This window comes from Lethenteron reissneri, chromosome 12 (genome assembly GCF_015708825.2).
Source record: "Lethenteron reissneri isolate LAM-NWPU_2019-01 chromosome 12, ASM1570882v1, whole genome shotgun sequence".
In the NCBI taxonomy this organism is placed as follows: Eukaryota; Metazoa; Chordata; class Hyperoartia; order Petromyzontiformes; family Petromyzontidae; genus Lethenteron; species Lethenteron reissneri.
Genome location: NC_083790.1, coordinates 4081175 through 4093446, shown reverse-complemented (window position 1 = coordinate 4093446; position 12272 = coordinate 4081175). Strand labels below are relative to the sequence as shown.

Genomic DNA, 12272 nt, shown 5'->3' with positions numbered 1-12272 from the left:
ATCGTGTTCGAATTCTCTCACAAGTGAGAGTGGGCCGTGTTCCGATTCTCTCACAGACGAGAAAGGATCGTGTTCCGATTCTCTCACGGCTGAGAGAGGGCCGTGTTCCGATTCTCTCACGGCTGAGAGAGGATCGTGTTCCTATTCTCTCACAAGTGAGAGGACCGTGTTCCGATTCTCTCGCGGCTGAGAGAGGATCGTGTTCGAATTCTCTCACAAGTGAGAGTGGGCCGTGTTCCGATTCTCTCACAGACGAGAAAGGATCGTGTTCCGATTCTCTCACGGCTGAGAGAGGGCCGTGTTCCGATTCTCTCACGGCTGAGAGAGGATCGTGTTCCGATTCTCTCACAAGTGAGAGGGCCGTGTTCCGCTGGCCCCGCCGTGCTCGGCAGCGATGCCGTTGGCGCGAACATCAAAAAACTGAACACGTTCGCCAATAGCGCTGCCCCAAATTTTTTTTTATAATTAATTTATTAGGTGATGTTTTAGGCAATTGACCTTCTTCTTGATCTCTCTGCTTTGAAGAAGGAACATTGCCCCCCCACCAAAACATATGTCTCTTATTATAAGTTTTACGTTTAACTTCTTCAGGGCAGTCTTATTGGCGAATGTGACAGGCGTAGCCATTGGCTGATCCGAACAGCCACCATTAAACCCGATATCCAGACATGCCCCCCCCCCCCCTCCTCCATGAGACAGTTTTCCATGACGACCAACGAACACGAATCGACTGAAAACACCTTAATATATCGAGAACGGCAGAGCGACAGTTGGTGGCGGCTCACTGCCCAGCAGCCTTCCAGCTTGTCTGCGATTTCTCGGCGATTGTGAGATTCAATTCGCGTGAAAGACGCTATTTTATTAAATGGATCATTCGATTATCACATTCGAACTATCAGGTGCGTGCAGTGAGCCACGGCTTAATGTGCGCATGGATAGATCAGGATTCGCACACCACCGCTTGGGGGTTTTTGCCGTTGCGCGATATATAATACATAGCGCTTCTGAGCTCGTTGAGTGAAATAAACTTTGCGGACATCGCGCTGGGCGGGTGGAAAGGGCGAGAAAAGTGGCAGCCATCGTGCAAAAAGCGAAAGTTATGTGTGGCGGTCGCAAGGAGCCCAGGTTTGAGAATCGCCGCGCTTAGAGAACCATCACTCCGGCAGGATTCTCTCACCTGGGGACATTGCCAGCACAGCCACGTTTCATCGTTGAGCACGGATTTCATGTCATATTTAAATCTCGTATTCAAAAAATAGTAATTTGCGGACTAATGTGTACTGTGAGATTACTTCCTGCCCCCAGGGTCCATTCAAATGCAAAACTTTATAGTGGTTGGATTTTTTAAAGAGAGCAATCACAATTATAACGTTTTTAGTAATGATCTGGCGAAGGTGGCCTCACTCCCAGAGTGATCGGCAGCTTTTATTTCTCATCTTTTAGTTGCGGCGTGTTTTTAAAACTAAGGTTGAAATGCATTAACGCACTGTCTGTTCGTCCCTCCGTCTTCTCTGTCTGCAACATGGGGTCATGATAACGCTTGTAAAGATGATCCAATATAAATTGAATTCTAGTATGAAGTTGTGCTGCTATTAAGGACTTACCTGTTAGAAAACCGGCCAAATTAATCAAAGGATTTCCCCAAAACGTATAGCAAACAAACCAGTGCTAATTGGACTATTAGCAAATATACAAATACATGTTTGCCCATCGGCCTTCGTACTGCTCACGGAAACTTCCAAGGACAAACACATGTTGGAGAGCGTTACAGAAGCCATGCATGTGGGCAATTTTTCTTCCTTGTTAAAAAAAAATGGGAAACCATTGGGTTGGGTGGGAAATTCCCATCTGCGAACTGATTCTTGGTCTGGAGCATCATCCCTTGAGAGTGAAATATTTCCCTGGATTCATCTTCTTGGTTCTTTCGGTAAAGTCACGTAGAAGGGAAGTAATAAAATAATAAAAATAAAACATAATAAAACAATTCTCACGACGTTTCGGCCACAACGCAAGCAGCCGTCCTCAGGCGAAGAATGAAGCACCACCAAGCTGAGGACGGCTGCTTGCGTTGTGGCCGAAACGTCGTGAGAATTGTTTTATTATGTTTTATTTTTATTATTTTATTACTTCCCTTCTACGTGACTTTACCAAAAGAACCAAGAAGATGAATCCCTGCAGTCACGAAAGCTTTAAATCGAAATATTTCCCTGGAGTTGTGATTCATGACAGAGACCTGTTAATTGAGCCGTCAGCAACTTACTAATTGGGCGCAGTCTTCCAGGTTGGGTTTAGGGGTTGGAAGGGCTTTAAGAGGATGGTGAGAGTGGGTACGGGGATTGTGAGATGGTGGGGGGCTAGGAAAGGCGGAGTTGTGGGGGGGGGGGATGAAGTCTGGCCAATTAGTGTGAGCATTGTGCATACGTGTATGTGTGCGTGTGCCTGTACGCTTTTGCATGTGTCTCGATTTTATTTTAGCGTAAGCCTATTTCAAGCCAGCCTGGTAATTACAGGCACATGATACCCTTTCTGGAACAGATATACACGCACACGCAAAATCTGTTATCAGAAAGGTTAAAAAACATATCCAAATACCAAAGCATCCACATATCTGCTATCTTTTATCAAACGCTACTTTGGCCGCCCACCTTTCACTGCCATTTAACAAAGCGGAGGAAGCAGTAGTAAGAAAACATTAACGAGTGAAGACATTAAAAATCCATTAGAGGTAAAAGCTATTTCACAAAAGAGGCATTTCTGGCCAGACTGAATTAGTGGAGGCATGTGGGGCAGAATGGCCAAGAACTCGCAGACTAGGTAATGGATTCAAGCACGTAGGCAAAGAGGTTTGTAGAGAAAAACCAAATAAAAGATGGATCGAGGGTGCAACTGTGAGGGAACCTATCCATGGCGGGCTCAAACGCTAACTCGAAACAGACCGACTTTGGAGGAGGGAATTCACTCATAAAAAAAAACCACGCAATAGCTGTAAATTTTACCCACGATTCGCCGTTACAGTTCTTGGCGGCACAACAGCTTTATGAGCATTACGAGTCATTATTTTTTTTCATTTCAGGAGAATGGGGGGAGGAGGAGATATGTTTTTGTGAATGTTTTATTTTCGTCGCTTTCATTCAAGCTTAGGTTTCAATCTCCTGGATGTACCATGCTTTTTCGGTCGGTGCCTCATACATAGGGGGTATTTGATCGTCGCGTTCACATATTGTCTTTTGACTTTGCCGTTTCGTGGAACTTACAGTTTTCACGAAATCCGGCGCTCAAAACCCCAATTTTTTGATATTCTAGGAATTTTTCGGTGAAATGAAACAAAAATAAAAATAGGGATTGTTATTCTTTTGCAAATAGAAACCTGTAAAATATAACACGAATCGTCTGTTGCACGATGAGCTAAAATTAAGCCAACATAGGTGCGTTAAGGTTAAAGCACCGTTCGTCGGTTTGTGAAACATTACACAAAGACTCAAAACAAAAATCTATAAAAGTACCAAAAAAATCACAGTACTTCTTAAAGATGCAGAAAACCACATAGATTTGGACTTTGTAGTCTATCTTTAGCATTTATTTTGTTTGTGACATTCGGATTAATACACACAATTAAAGCCATTTGGGAATACATCAAGAGAATATCTGAGCTATCTTATGCCCCGTAATATAAGACAATATTTTTCTCCCCTTATTTTAAAGTGTTGGGGGTTTGTCTGATAATCTGGGAGGCGCGTGTGTGCGCGCGCGATACCAGATTAATTTGACTTTATTAACATCAGACACAGGTTTGGGGTGCATATCTTACCTTTCGGAGCATCTTATAATCTGGCTAACACGGGTATAATTGTTTTTAACATGCACAAATTTCGCCAGTAACATGCAAAAAATGTAAGCGAGGAGCTGATGTCAATTGTGCTGCTACTTTCCAAAGTAGGTGGAGACACGGTACTTTGCCGTTGACTTAGCTTGTCCACGCAACCTTGGTCCGAGGAAAGCTGCGTTGGAACCGCGTCGAAGTAATACATCCGTGACTTAAGCTTTCATTGCCTATCGCCAGTCAAGTTAAAACATTTCGCGAGACTTGGCTGTCGTGCGTTCAATTGTTGCGTGATCGCCAACATAAGCACGCGTGTTTTTTTCTCTCGTTTCAAGCGGCGAATGAACTGTTCTTAGTTTAAGTGAACAAATTCATTTGAAAAATGGACATCTTCACGCTACGCTCGAACGCGGTTATACGACGTTTGCGGTTTCGTATTTTTACACAACGGGAAAAAAAGCAAAAAAAGCGATCCAGTAAGCGTGACAATTGTGATGTTGGATATTGATCCCACAAAAACAACATAGATTAATTATTGTGGGTCACATGGGGGCTTTGACATTGCACATTCAGGTGAGTGTTGGCATACACGCACGTAATGGCTAGATACACCACATGGAAGCACTAAAACAACATGGTCCAAGGTCCATGCCATCCCCACCTTCAAACGAAAGTCAGAGGGCCGAATTGACAACGGTTTTGTTTCCTTTCAAACACGGTTGCCGAGCGCAAGGCTCAAAAGGTCCCAGCGTGTGAAGCGGCCGGCAACAAACAGCACTGCCCAAGTAGACACGGATTAGGGTTTGACAAGGATATGTAATCGAGCACGAAGCGTGCAAAAACATGCACCAAAAAACGAGTAATTAAAAACGAGTCGTTAACACCGCCTTGGAAACTGACGTGGCGGTGGAGTGGCGGTGTTATTGGTCAGTGCGCTGCACTACGAAACTCTGCGAGTAACATCAGTGGTGGGTGATTACTGAGCCAATCCCGCTTACAGCAGTCCCCAATTGAACACCAAATTAACCAGTCCTTACTGACCAGTTTGGTGAATTATGGTTAAAACAACAACAACTCATCACTGATAGGCATGGGGAGGCAGCGGATTGATGCATTTCCTTGTCTTAATGCGCTTGTTTACAGGCAGGTCCATCGAAGTTGTTTTCAAATAAGGCGCGATGTCGCTACGTGCGATTCCAATTGAGCAGTTTTCAGGTAACCTTTCAGCATGAGGATGTTTGGCCAATGCCAGTTTCACCGAATAGTGATTAGCAATCGGTAGAAACCTGGAGAATCCAGAGGACGCACCACGCAGAACAGGGAGAGAATATACAAACTCCACGCGGAAAGGTTGCTGAGTTGGGGAAAAAGTGTCACCATTACATCTCCCTGTCATCTAGAATGTTGTACTCGCTTACTCTTTACTACACTTTTCACTCCTGTCTCTTGTACTGTGTGTTGTTGTAATACTCTGACCCGCCGCGACTGGACATCTGTGAAGAAGAGCTTTACAGCTCATCGGATTCCCCCAGTATAAATAAAGATGCCAATTCTGGGCGGCAAGGCAATGCAGTGGTCATTGCCTGAAAGGTCACCTATTATATACAGTTTTATTTTAAGGCCACAGTTTTTAATTATTGTTATTCACGAATGTGTTGAGTTTTGTTATTTTTGTTATTAATTGTTATTTGTGCACCGCTGCCAAACGCAGCAGCGGCAGTCGTGGATGTTGCAATGTTGTCATTATCAAGCACAGAGCATGACCAGCATGTTTTCTTCTTCTTCTTCTCAACAGTAATAAAAATGATGATGATGTAATCAAATGTTCTTCTCTTAGGAGCACCGAGGAGTGCGATGACGGAAACCTGACGGACGGCGATGGATGCAGCAGCACTTGTCACGTGGAGGCCAGCTTTGTTTGCAGAGGTGGGTCTCATCTGCAACCGCCGCTCAATCGTTTAACTCTCCGAGCACGGAGCATAGGCATCAGCATCATCATCATCATCAGCATCGTCAGCAGCATCAGCATCATCAGCAGCATCAGCAGCATCAGCAGCATCAGCATCATCAGCAGCATCATCAGCATCAGCAGCATCAGCATCATCAGCAGCATCATCATCATCAGCAGCATCAGCATCATCATCATCAGCAGCATCAGCAGCATCAGCATCATCAGCATCATCAGCAGCATCAGCATCATCAGCAGCATCAGCATCATCAGCATCAGCATCATCAGCAGCATCAGTATCATCAGCAGCATCAGCATCATCAGCAGCAGCATCAGCATCATCAGCATCATCAGCAGCATCAGCATCATCAGCAGCATCAGCATCATCATCAGCAGCATCAGCAGCATCAGCATCATCATCATCATCAGCATCGTCAGCAGCATCAGCATCATCAGCAGCATCATCAGCATCAGCAGCATCAGCATCATCAGCAGCATCATCATCATCAGCAGCATCAGCATCATCAGCAGCAGCAGCATCAGCATCATCAGCATCAGCATCATCAGCAGCATCAGTATCATCAGCAGCATCAGCATCATCAGCATCAGCATCATCAGCAGCATCAGCAGCATCAGCAGCATCAGCATCATCAGCAGCATCAGCATCATCATCAGCAGCATCAGCATCATCAGCAGCATCAGCATCATCATCAGCAGCAGCATCAGCATCATCAGCAGCATCAGCATCATCAGCATCAGCAGCATCAGCATCATCAGCAGCATCATCATCATCAGCAGCATCAGCATCATCAGCAGCATCAGCAGCATCAGCATCATCATCATCAGCAGCATCAGCATCATCATCATCAGCAGCATCAGCATCATCAGCATCAGCATCATCAGCAGCATCAGTATCATCAGCAGCATCAGCATCATCAGCATCAGCAGCATCAGCATCATCAGCAGCATCAGCAGCATCAGCATCATCAGCAGCATCAGCATCATCAGCATCAGCAGCATCAGCATCATCAGCAGCATCATCATCATCAGCAGCATCAGCATCAGCAGCGTCAGCAGCATCAGCAGCAGCAGCATCAGCATCATCAGCAGCATCAGCATCATCAGCATCATCATCAGCAGCAGCAGCGATCCCACCCTCTCCCGCTTGTCCGTGCACCTCCAAAGCGGCTCAATTACGGCGAGTGCATTCGCGTTGCGGTTGTTTGCGTGCGTGGGATATTTCGAGTGATGTGATTACAGGCGGGAAAGCGGGGGGGCCGGGGGGGGGGGACTACGGAGGGTTTACTGCAACATAATAATATTATTCTCAGGAGAGAGAGAGAGCGAGGAGGAGGGAAGGATGGAGGGAAAGTGTTCACTCTCGCGCACGCACGCACATGTACACGCGGGATGCCCTGCACGCGCGTGTGCGTGCGAGTGCTTGCTGTTCTCTCGCTGACAGTACTTGTCCCAACAGTCTGTTTGGGCTACACGGGGGATATTTGTTTTTGTGCTTGCTGTGTGCGATGGGGAAGCGCTCGTGTAGCGGTTAGCATGCCGCGCTACGTACCTGGCGACGCGAGTTCGATCTCCGCTCACGGGCCAACAGCAGTGACGGTTATCTGAACCGGTCCTGCTGGGTCTGCCCTAGGTTGACTCGGCCTCAAACGAGTACCTGGTGCGGTGTGTAAAAGCATCGCCATTGGGGAGACAAAGGCGGTCGGGCACGGTGCTGGTCACCCCCCACCCCCTCGTGTGCTACAGCGCCGGCCTTCGTAGGGTGGCTCGCTAACGGCACTTGCCCCAACAGTCTGTTAAAGTCCATACGGGGGGGGGAGGGATCGTTGTCTTTGTGCTGTGTGTGTGTGAGCTGCTTGTGGGGGTATGGTGTTAATCAATAGCAGGCTTGGAAGAGTGCTCATTTTTCTTGTGTTTACTTGTGCGGTTGAGTTTGTCGGACAGTGAGCAATGCATAACAGCAGCGTGAGTCATCCCATGAAAGCATTGATCAAAGGTGCATTCTGTCTTCGTTTTGTTTTGAGTCTTCCGTTTTCTCTTTGTTTTTATTGCCCTGACGTGCGCGCGTGTGCATGTGTATACGCGTGCGCGTGTGCATGTGTATGCGCGCGCGCGCGTGCATGTGTATGCGCGCGCGCGCGTGCATGTGTATGCACGCGCGCGTGTGCATGTGTATGCACGCGCGCACGTGCATGTGTATGCACGCGCGCGTGTGCATGTGTATACGCGTGCGCGTGTGCATGTGTATACGCGCGCGCGTGTGCATGTGTATACGCGTGCGCGTGTGCATGTGTATGCACGCGCGCGTGTGCATGTGTATGCACGCGCGCGTGTGCATGTGTATGCACGCGCGCGCGTGTGCATGTGTATGCACGCGCGCGCGTGTGCATGTGTATACGCGTGCGCGTGTGCATGTGTATGCACGCGCGCGCGTGTGCATGTGTATGCACGCGCGCGCGTGTGCATGTGTATGCGCGCGCGCGTGTGCATGTGTATGCACGCGCGCGTGTTGTGCACTGAGTTAGGGAAGCGGTGGTGCAGCGGTTAGAGCCACGCCATGCTACGAACCCGGTCCCTCCCGAGTTCGATTCCAGCTCACGACCAACACCAGTGATGATTATCTGAACCGGTTTAGGTCGACTCAGCCTAAAATTAATACCTGGTGCGATGTGTAAACATCGCCACTAGGGAGACAAAGGCGTCCGGGCGTGGTGCTGGCCAATCACCCCCTCGTGTGCCGTTCCTGCCTTCATAGGTGCTACTCGCTAATAGCACTTGCCCCAACAGTCTGTCACGGCTATACGAGGGATCTTTGTGTGGACTGCCACGACTTATTTTTTTTAAACATTTGCTGAGCACAGGCGCAAAATGCCGAGCGGGCAGCAACAAACGGCGCCGTTATCAACGTTTGCATTGGATAGGCGTTAACACGTTTCCCGAGTCGAGCAACATTATTATAGGAACTTGGCAAAGAGAAGAAAAAAAACACAATGGGAGGGAATTCCAGAGTCTCCAGCAGTGCGAGGGGAAAGGGGGCAGAGTGAGAAATGTTGTGGCCTACAGTGTTGGTGGGTTGACCGCAGTGCGGATGAGACGAAACAGTGACTCTGGGCAGACGGAGTCAGGAATGGAAGTGCACACGTGTCCACGTATTTGCGTGCCTCTGTGTACCTGTGCAGGAGTGGCGTAGTGACTAATGCACTGCGCTACAAACCCGGCCGCACGAGTTCAACTCCCAGCCATGGCTAAGAACCGGTCCTGGGTCTCCCCTTGGTCGACTCAGGCTTAAAATTAGTCACTTGGTTCAGAGAAAACAAAAACGTCAGCTGACCGCAGGCGGGGGAGAGACAAAAGCGGCGGGAGGGGAGGGTACGTGGTGCTGGCCACATCAGCATCATGTGCGCCGTCTCGGCAATAAAGAGGTGCTCGCCAACAAAGCTTGCTTCGACGGTCTGTGTCGGCTGCGGCTGGATCTTTGTATTTTTGTGGTTCACGAAAACAATCCGTTGCCTTACTGCGAGAGCATTTGCGCGCTGCGTCGCCAACCGCACGGATCTCTCTGTGCGCACTGGGTGTGCATGCACACACACGCACACACCCACATGCACGTGGGTTGTGTGTGTGCGTGTGTGTGCATGCGCACGGCGTGTTTTCGTGCAAATCCATCCCTCATTCCCCCCCTCCCACCTCCCCATGTTAACAACTCAACGCAGTATCGATTACGGTAATGTGGCAGCGGCTGGGTGATGCATTCGTTTGCATTGATTCGGCCTTGTTTGTTCTAATCGACCCCTCTCCCCTGTCAAGCTGATGAGGGCAAGACTGAATTGTTGCTCGGACATTCTTATTTACAGCTGGGAATCAGAAACAAAAGAGCAACGAGAACAAACACGGAGAAGGAAAGCGGTGTTGGGATACGCACAAAACATCAGTTCTTGAAACCTCATTTCTTAGAACGGATTTTTTTGTGTTTGGTTTGTTGTCCTTTCCCTCCACACCTCCGATAAGCACGCTTGGCTACGTACTGTGCGAAATAAGTTCAACGTACGCACAAAGCAAGGACGCTCGCCACAGCAAACCGATGCTGTTAACGCCCGGCAAAGCAAATCACGGGGCAAAGGAGAATAAAAGGAGAATATAAACTACTGACGAAAGCATAAACGCGGCTTTTGAGCTTTTACTACCCCCCCCCCCCACTTCGCCTGGGCGGAAATGGGAGCACAAAAATTGCAGGTAGTTTTGATTCGTCATTATCTTAATGCGCGGCATTTGGGTAAGCACTTTGCACATTTCCATGAAACAAGAGCCTCCCTGGCAAAAAAAAACCTCGTCCTGAACTCTTTACGAAACGTAACGGGGTAGTGAATTTTCATAGAAACCTCCCCCCACCTCCCTTCAAATAGTTATTGAAAGCCGCAAAGTATGCGAGTCCTCTAACATAACAAGGAACTATCCTGCCTTAGGAATGTTAGCGAATTTCAAATAAGGCTTCTGAGCGTGTCGCAGGACAATGTGCGTACGTGGGCAAGCTGTAATTGCCATGGTATTTCGGCATTCATGTGCACGTGCAGTATCGTTTGACTGGAGAGTATTTGGTGTAATGCTATTAAAGTAATTGGAAAATTGGTAAAGCTTACTTTTAAGTACACAAAGTAACATTGAAGGTCGTTATGTTGTTACTTCGAGGGCCGTTCGGCTACCTGTAATTACGGTGGGGGTTTTGACGTGCAGCCGTTTGAGTGCAGGCCCATTTAATTTTGTGCGCGACGCGACCGCGATCGGGACCCAATCCGGGACGCGTCTCCCACACGCGCCATGAGAACGCCAAAGGGGAGCGACGTTGTCGGTTTTCCAGAAGAGGAGGAGGAGGAGGAGGGGGGGGGGGGACCAAAAACATTGGTAGCGCTGCGTATTTACGTTGGCACCCTCGTACGCACACCGAGCATAATAGTCGACAATGTCTGCAGGACTGTGAAAAAAAACAACACAAGGGAAATTTTAAGAAACAGTACGCTACTCAAATATATGTTTTTCTCGTTCGCTTTCTAAATAAACACTTTAGTTCCCTTTATGATTTTTTTGAAAGACAAAGGTTGCCGGTTGTTATTAAACGGAGGCGGTTGGAGAAGCGCCTGGAAGTAGTCTTAAAGCCGCAGATAACAGCCCTATGGGGCACGGATAGGTCAAGCCTGAACGTGCAGGACAGACGATGCGTGAGTCACAACTCCTCCGCACGTCCTCTCTGTGAAAAACACAGTCTATTGCATTCCCGCTGCGTAGGTTTCATTTTTTTCTCTTCTTGCGCAGTTCTCCGATGAGTTTTATCGATTTTTTTGGGGGGGGGGATTGTACCGCCGCGATGTTCGGCGCGACGTCGTCCGACGTTTTCGCTCCTCCCGCTGCCGGGAGCTGATTAAGGAAGCTCTCGGGCAGCGAAGTTGGACACCTTGTCCGAACACGACGCGGTACAAAACCATAAAACGCACGGGAGAGCTGCTCACATTCCCATTTTGTAGCTTCTTCCGTGAATTCGAGCATTGCACTTTTTACGCGTGAATCTAACGGTGTTAAAAAAGTATCCTATTTATTTTTTACACGTGTCGGTAGGTTAAGAGGACAGAGAGCGATGCACCTTTGATTAACTTCAGCGGCGCGTTGTTTAGGTTTGGGCAACATCAACGGACGTGGAGGTAACGTGCCGTAGCGGGTTAGAGCCTAATCAGCTTGCGCACCTTGACCGCGAGACGGTTTTTACGGCAGGGATCGATGGTACCATTCCTGCCACCGCACAGTCATTCGCTCCGCTTTGAATTTGACTTTAAAAAAAAAACGTTATGGCACGCAGACGCACGCGCACACAGGCGAGGGAAGCTCTGAATTTGTGGACTCTGTCAAGCGGACAGGGGCATCCCACCTTTGACGCAGATTAGATGGCGCCGATGTGAAGAGTTGCAGCAGCGGCACGAGAGGAGATGCTATTTAAAAAATGCACGCGGTGATAAACTCTTGCAAACAACGTCGTGCAGCTGAGTGTTTAAGATGAGGCACCGCCTCCCGCGGCGCGCGGGGGTCTGTGTTTATAACTTTCAGCGGTGTCTGGGTGTGACATCGCGATGCAAGAATTTCCTCGTGTATTTTTTTTTTGGTCTTGGATGAAGCGACTCGATGACAGGCGAGGAAGCTGGCGAGTGGTCTTTGGCCGCGCGGATGTCGCAAGCCGCTCAACTCCGCTCGCTCGCTCGCTCGCGGCTGTGCGAGATCGTAAACCCAGACAACGAATGAGGTGGTGGTGGTGGGGGGGTGGCTTTGGCAGCCAGATACGCTGAGCTGACACCACCGAAAGCCTGGGTTCCAACATGGTTTTCAACCACCCGTGGTCAAAGCGTGTTCTCCCCGAGTGTCGTGAGATGGTCACGTAAAATGTTTTTGGGCACTGTGCTCACCAGGCAGGCTTAGTGGCGACCTGAGGACGATGCCGTTGGGTTC

The 12272-nt window shown here is 48.6% G+C and overlaps 1 protein-coding gene across 1 annotated transcript in view; it reads left to right on the top strand.

Annotated features, from left to right (window-relative positions):
• Positions 1 to 12272, top strand: part of LOC133341666 (pappalysin-1-like) — a 168833-nt gene that overhangs the window by 77457 nt on the left and 79104 nt on the right. The window contains exon 11 of the mRNA XM_061550258.1: positions 5658 to 5746. Within this exon, the coding sequence (XP_061406242.1) occupies positions 5658 to 5746 (89 nt within the window). The remainder of the gene's footprint in view (positions 1 to 5657; positions 5747 to 12272) is intronic.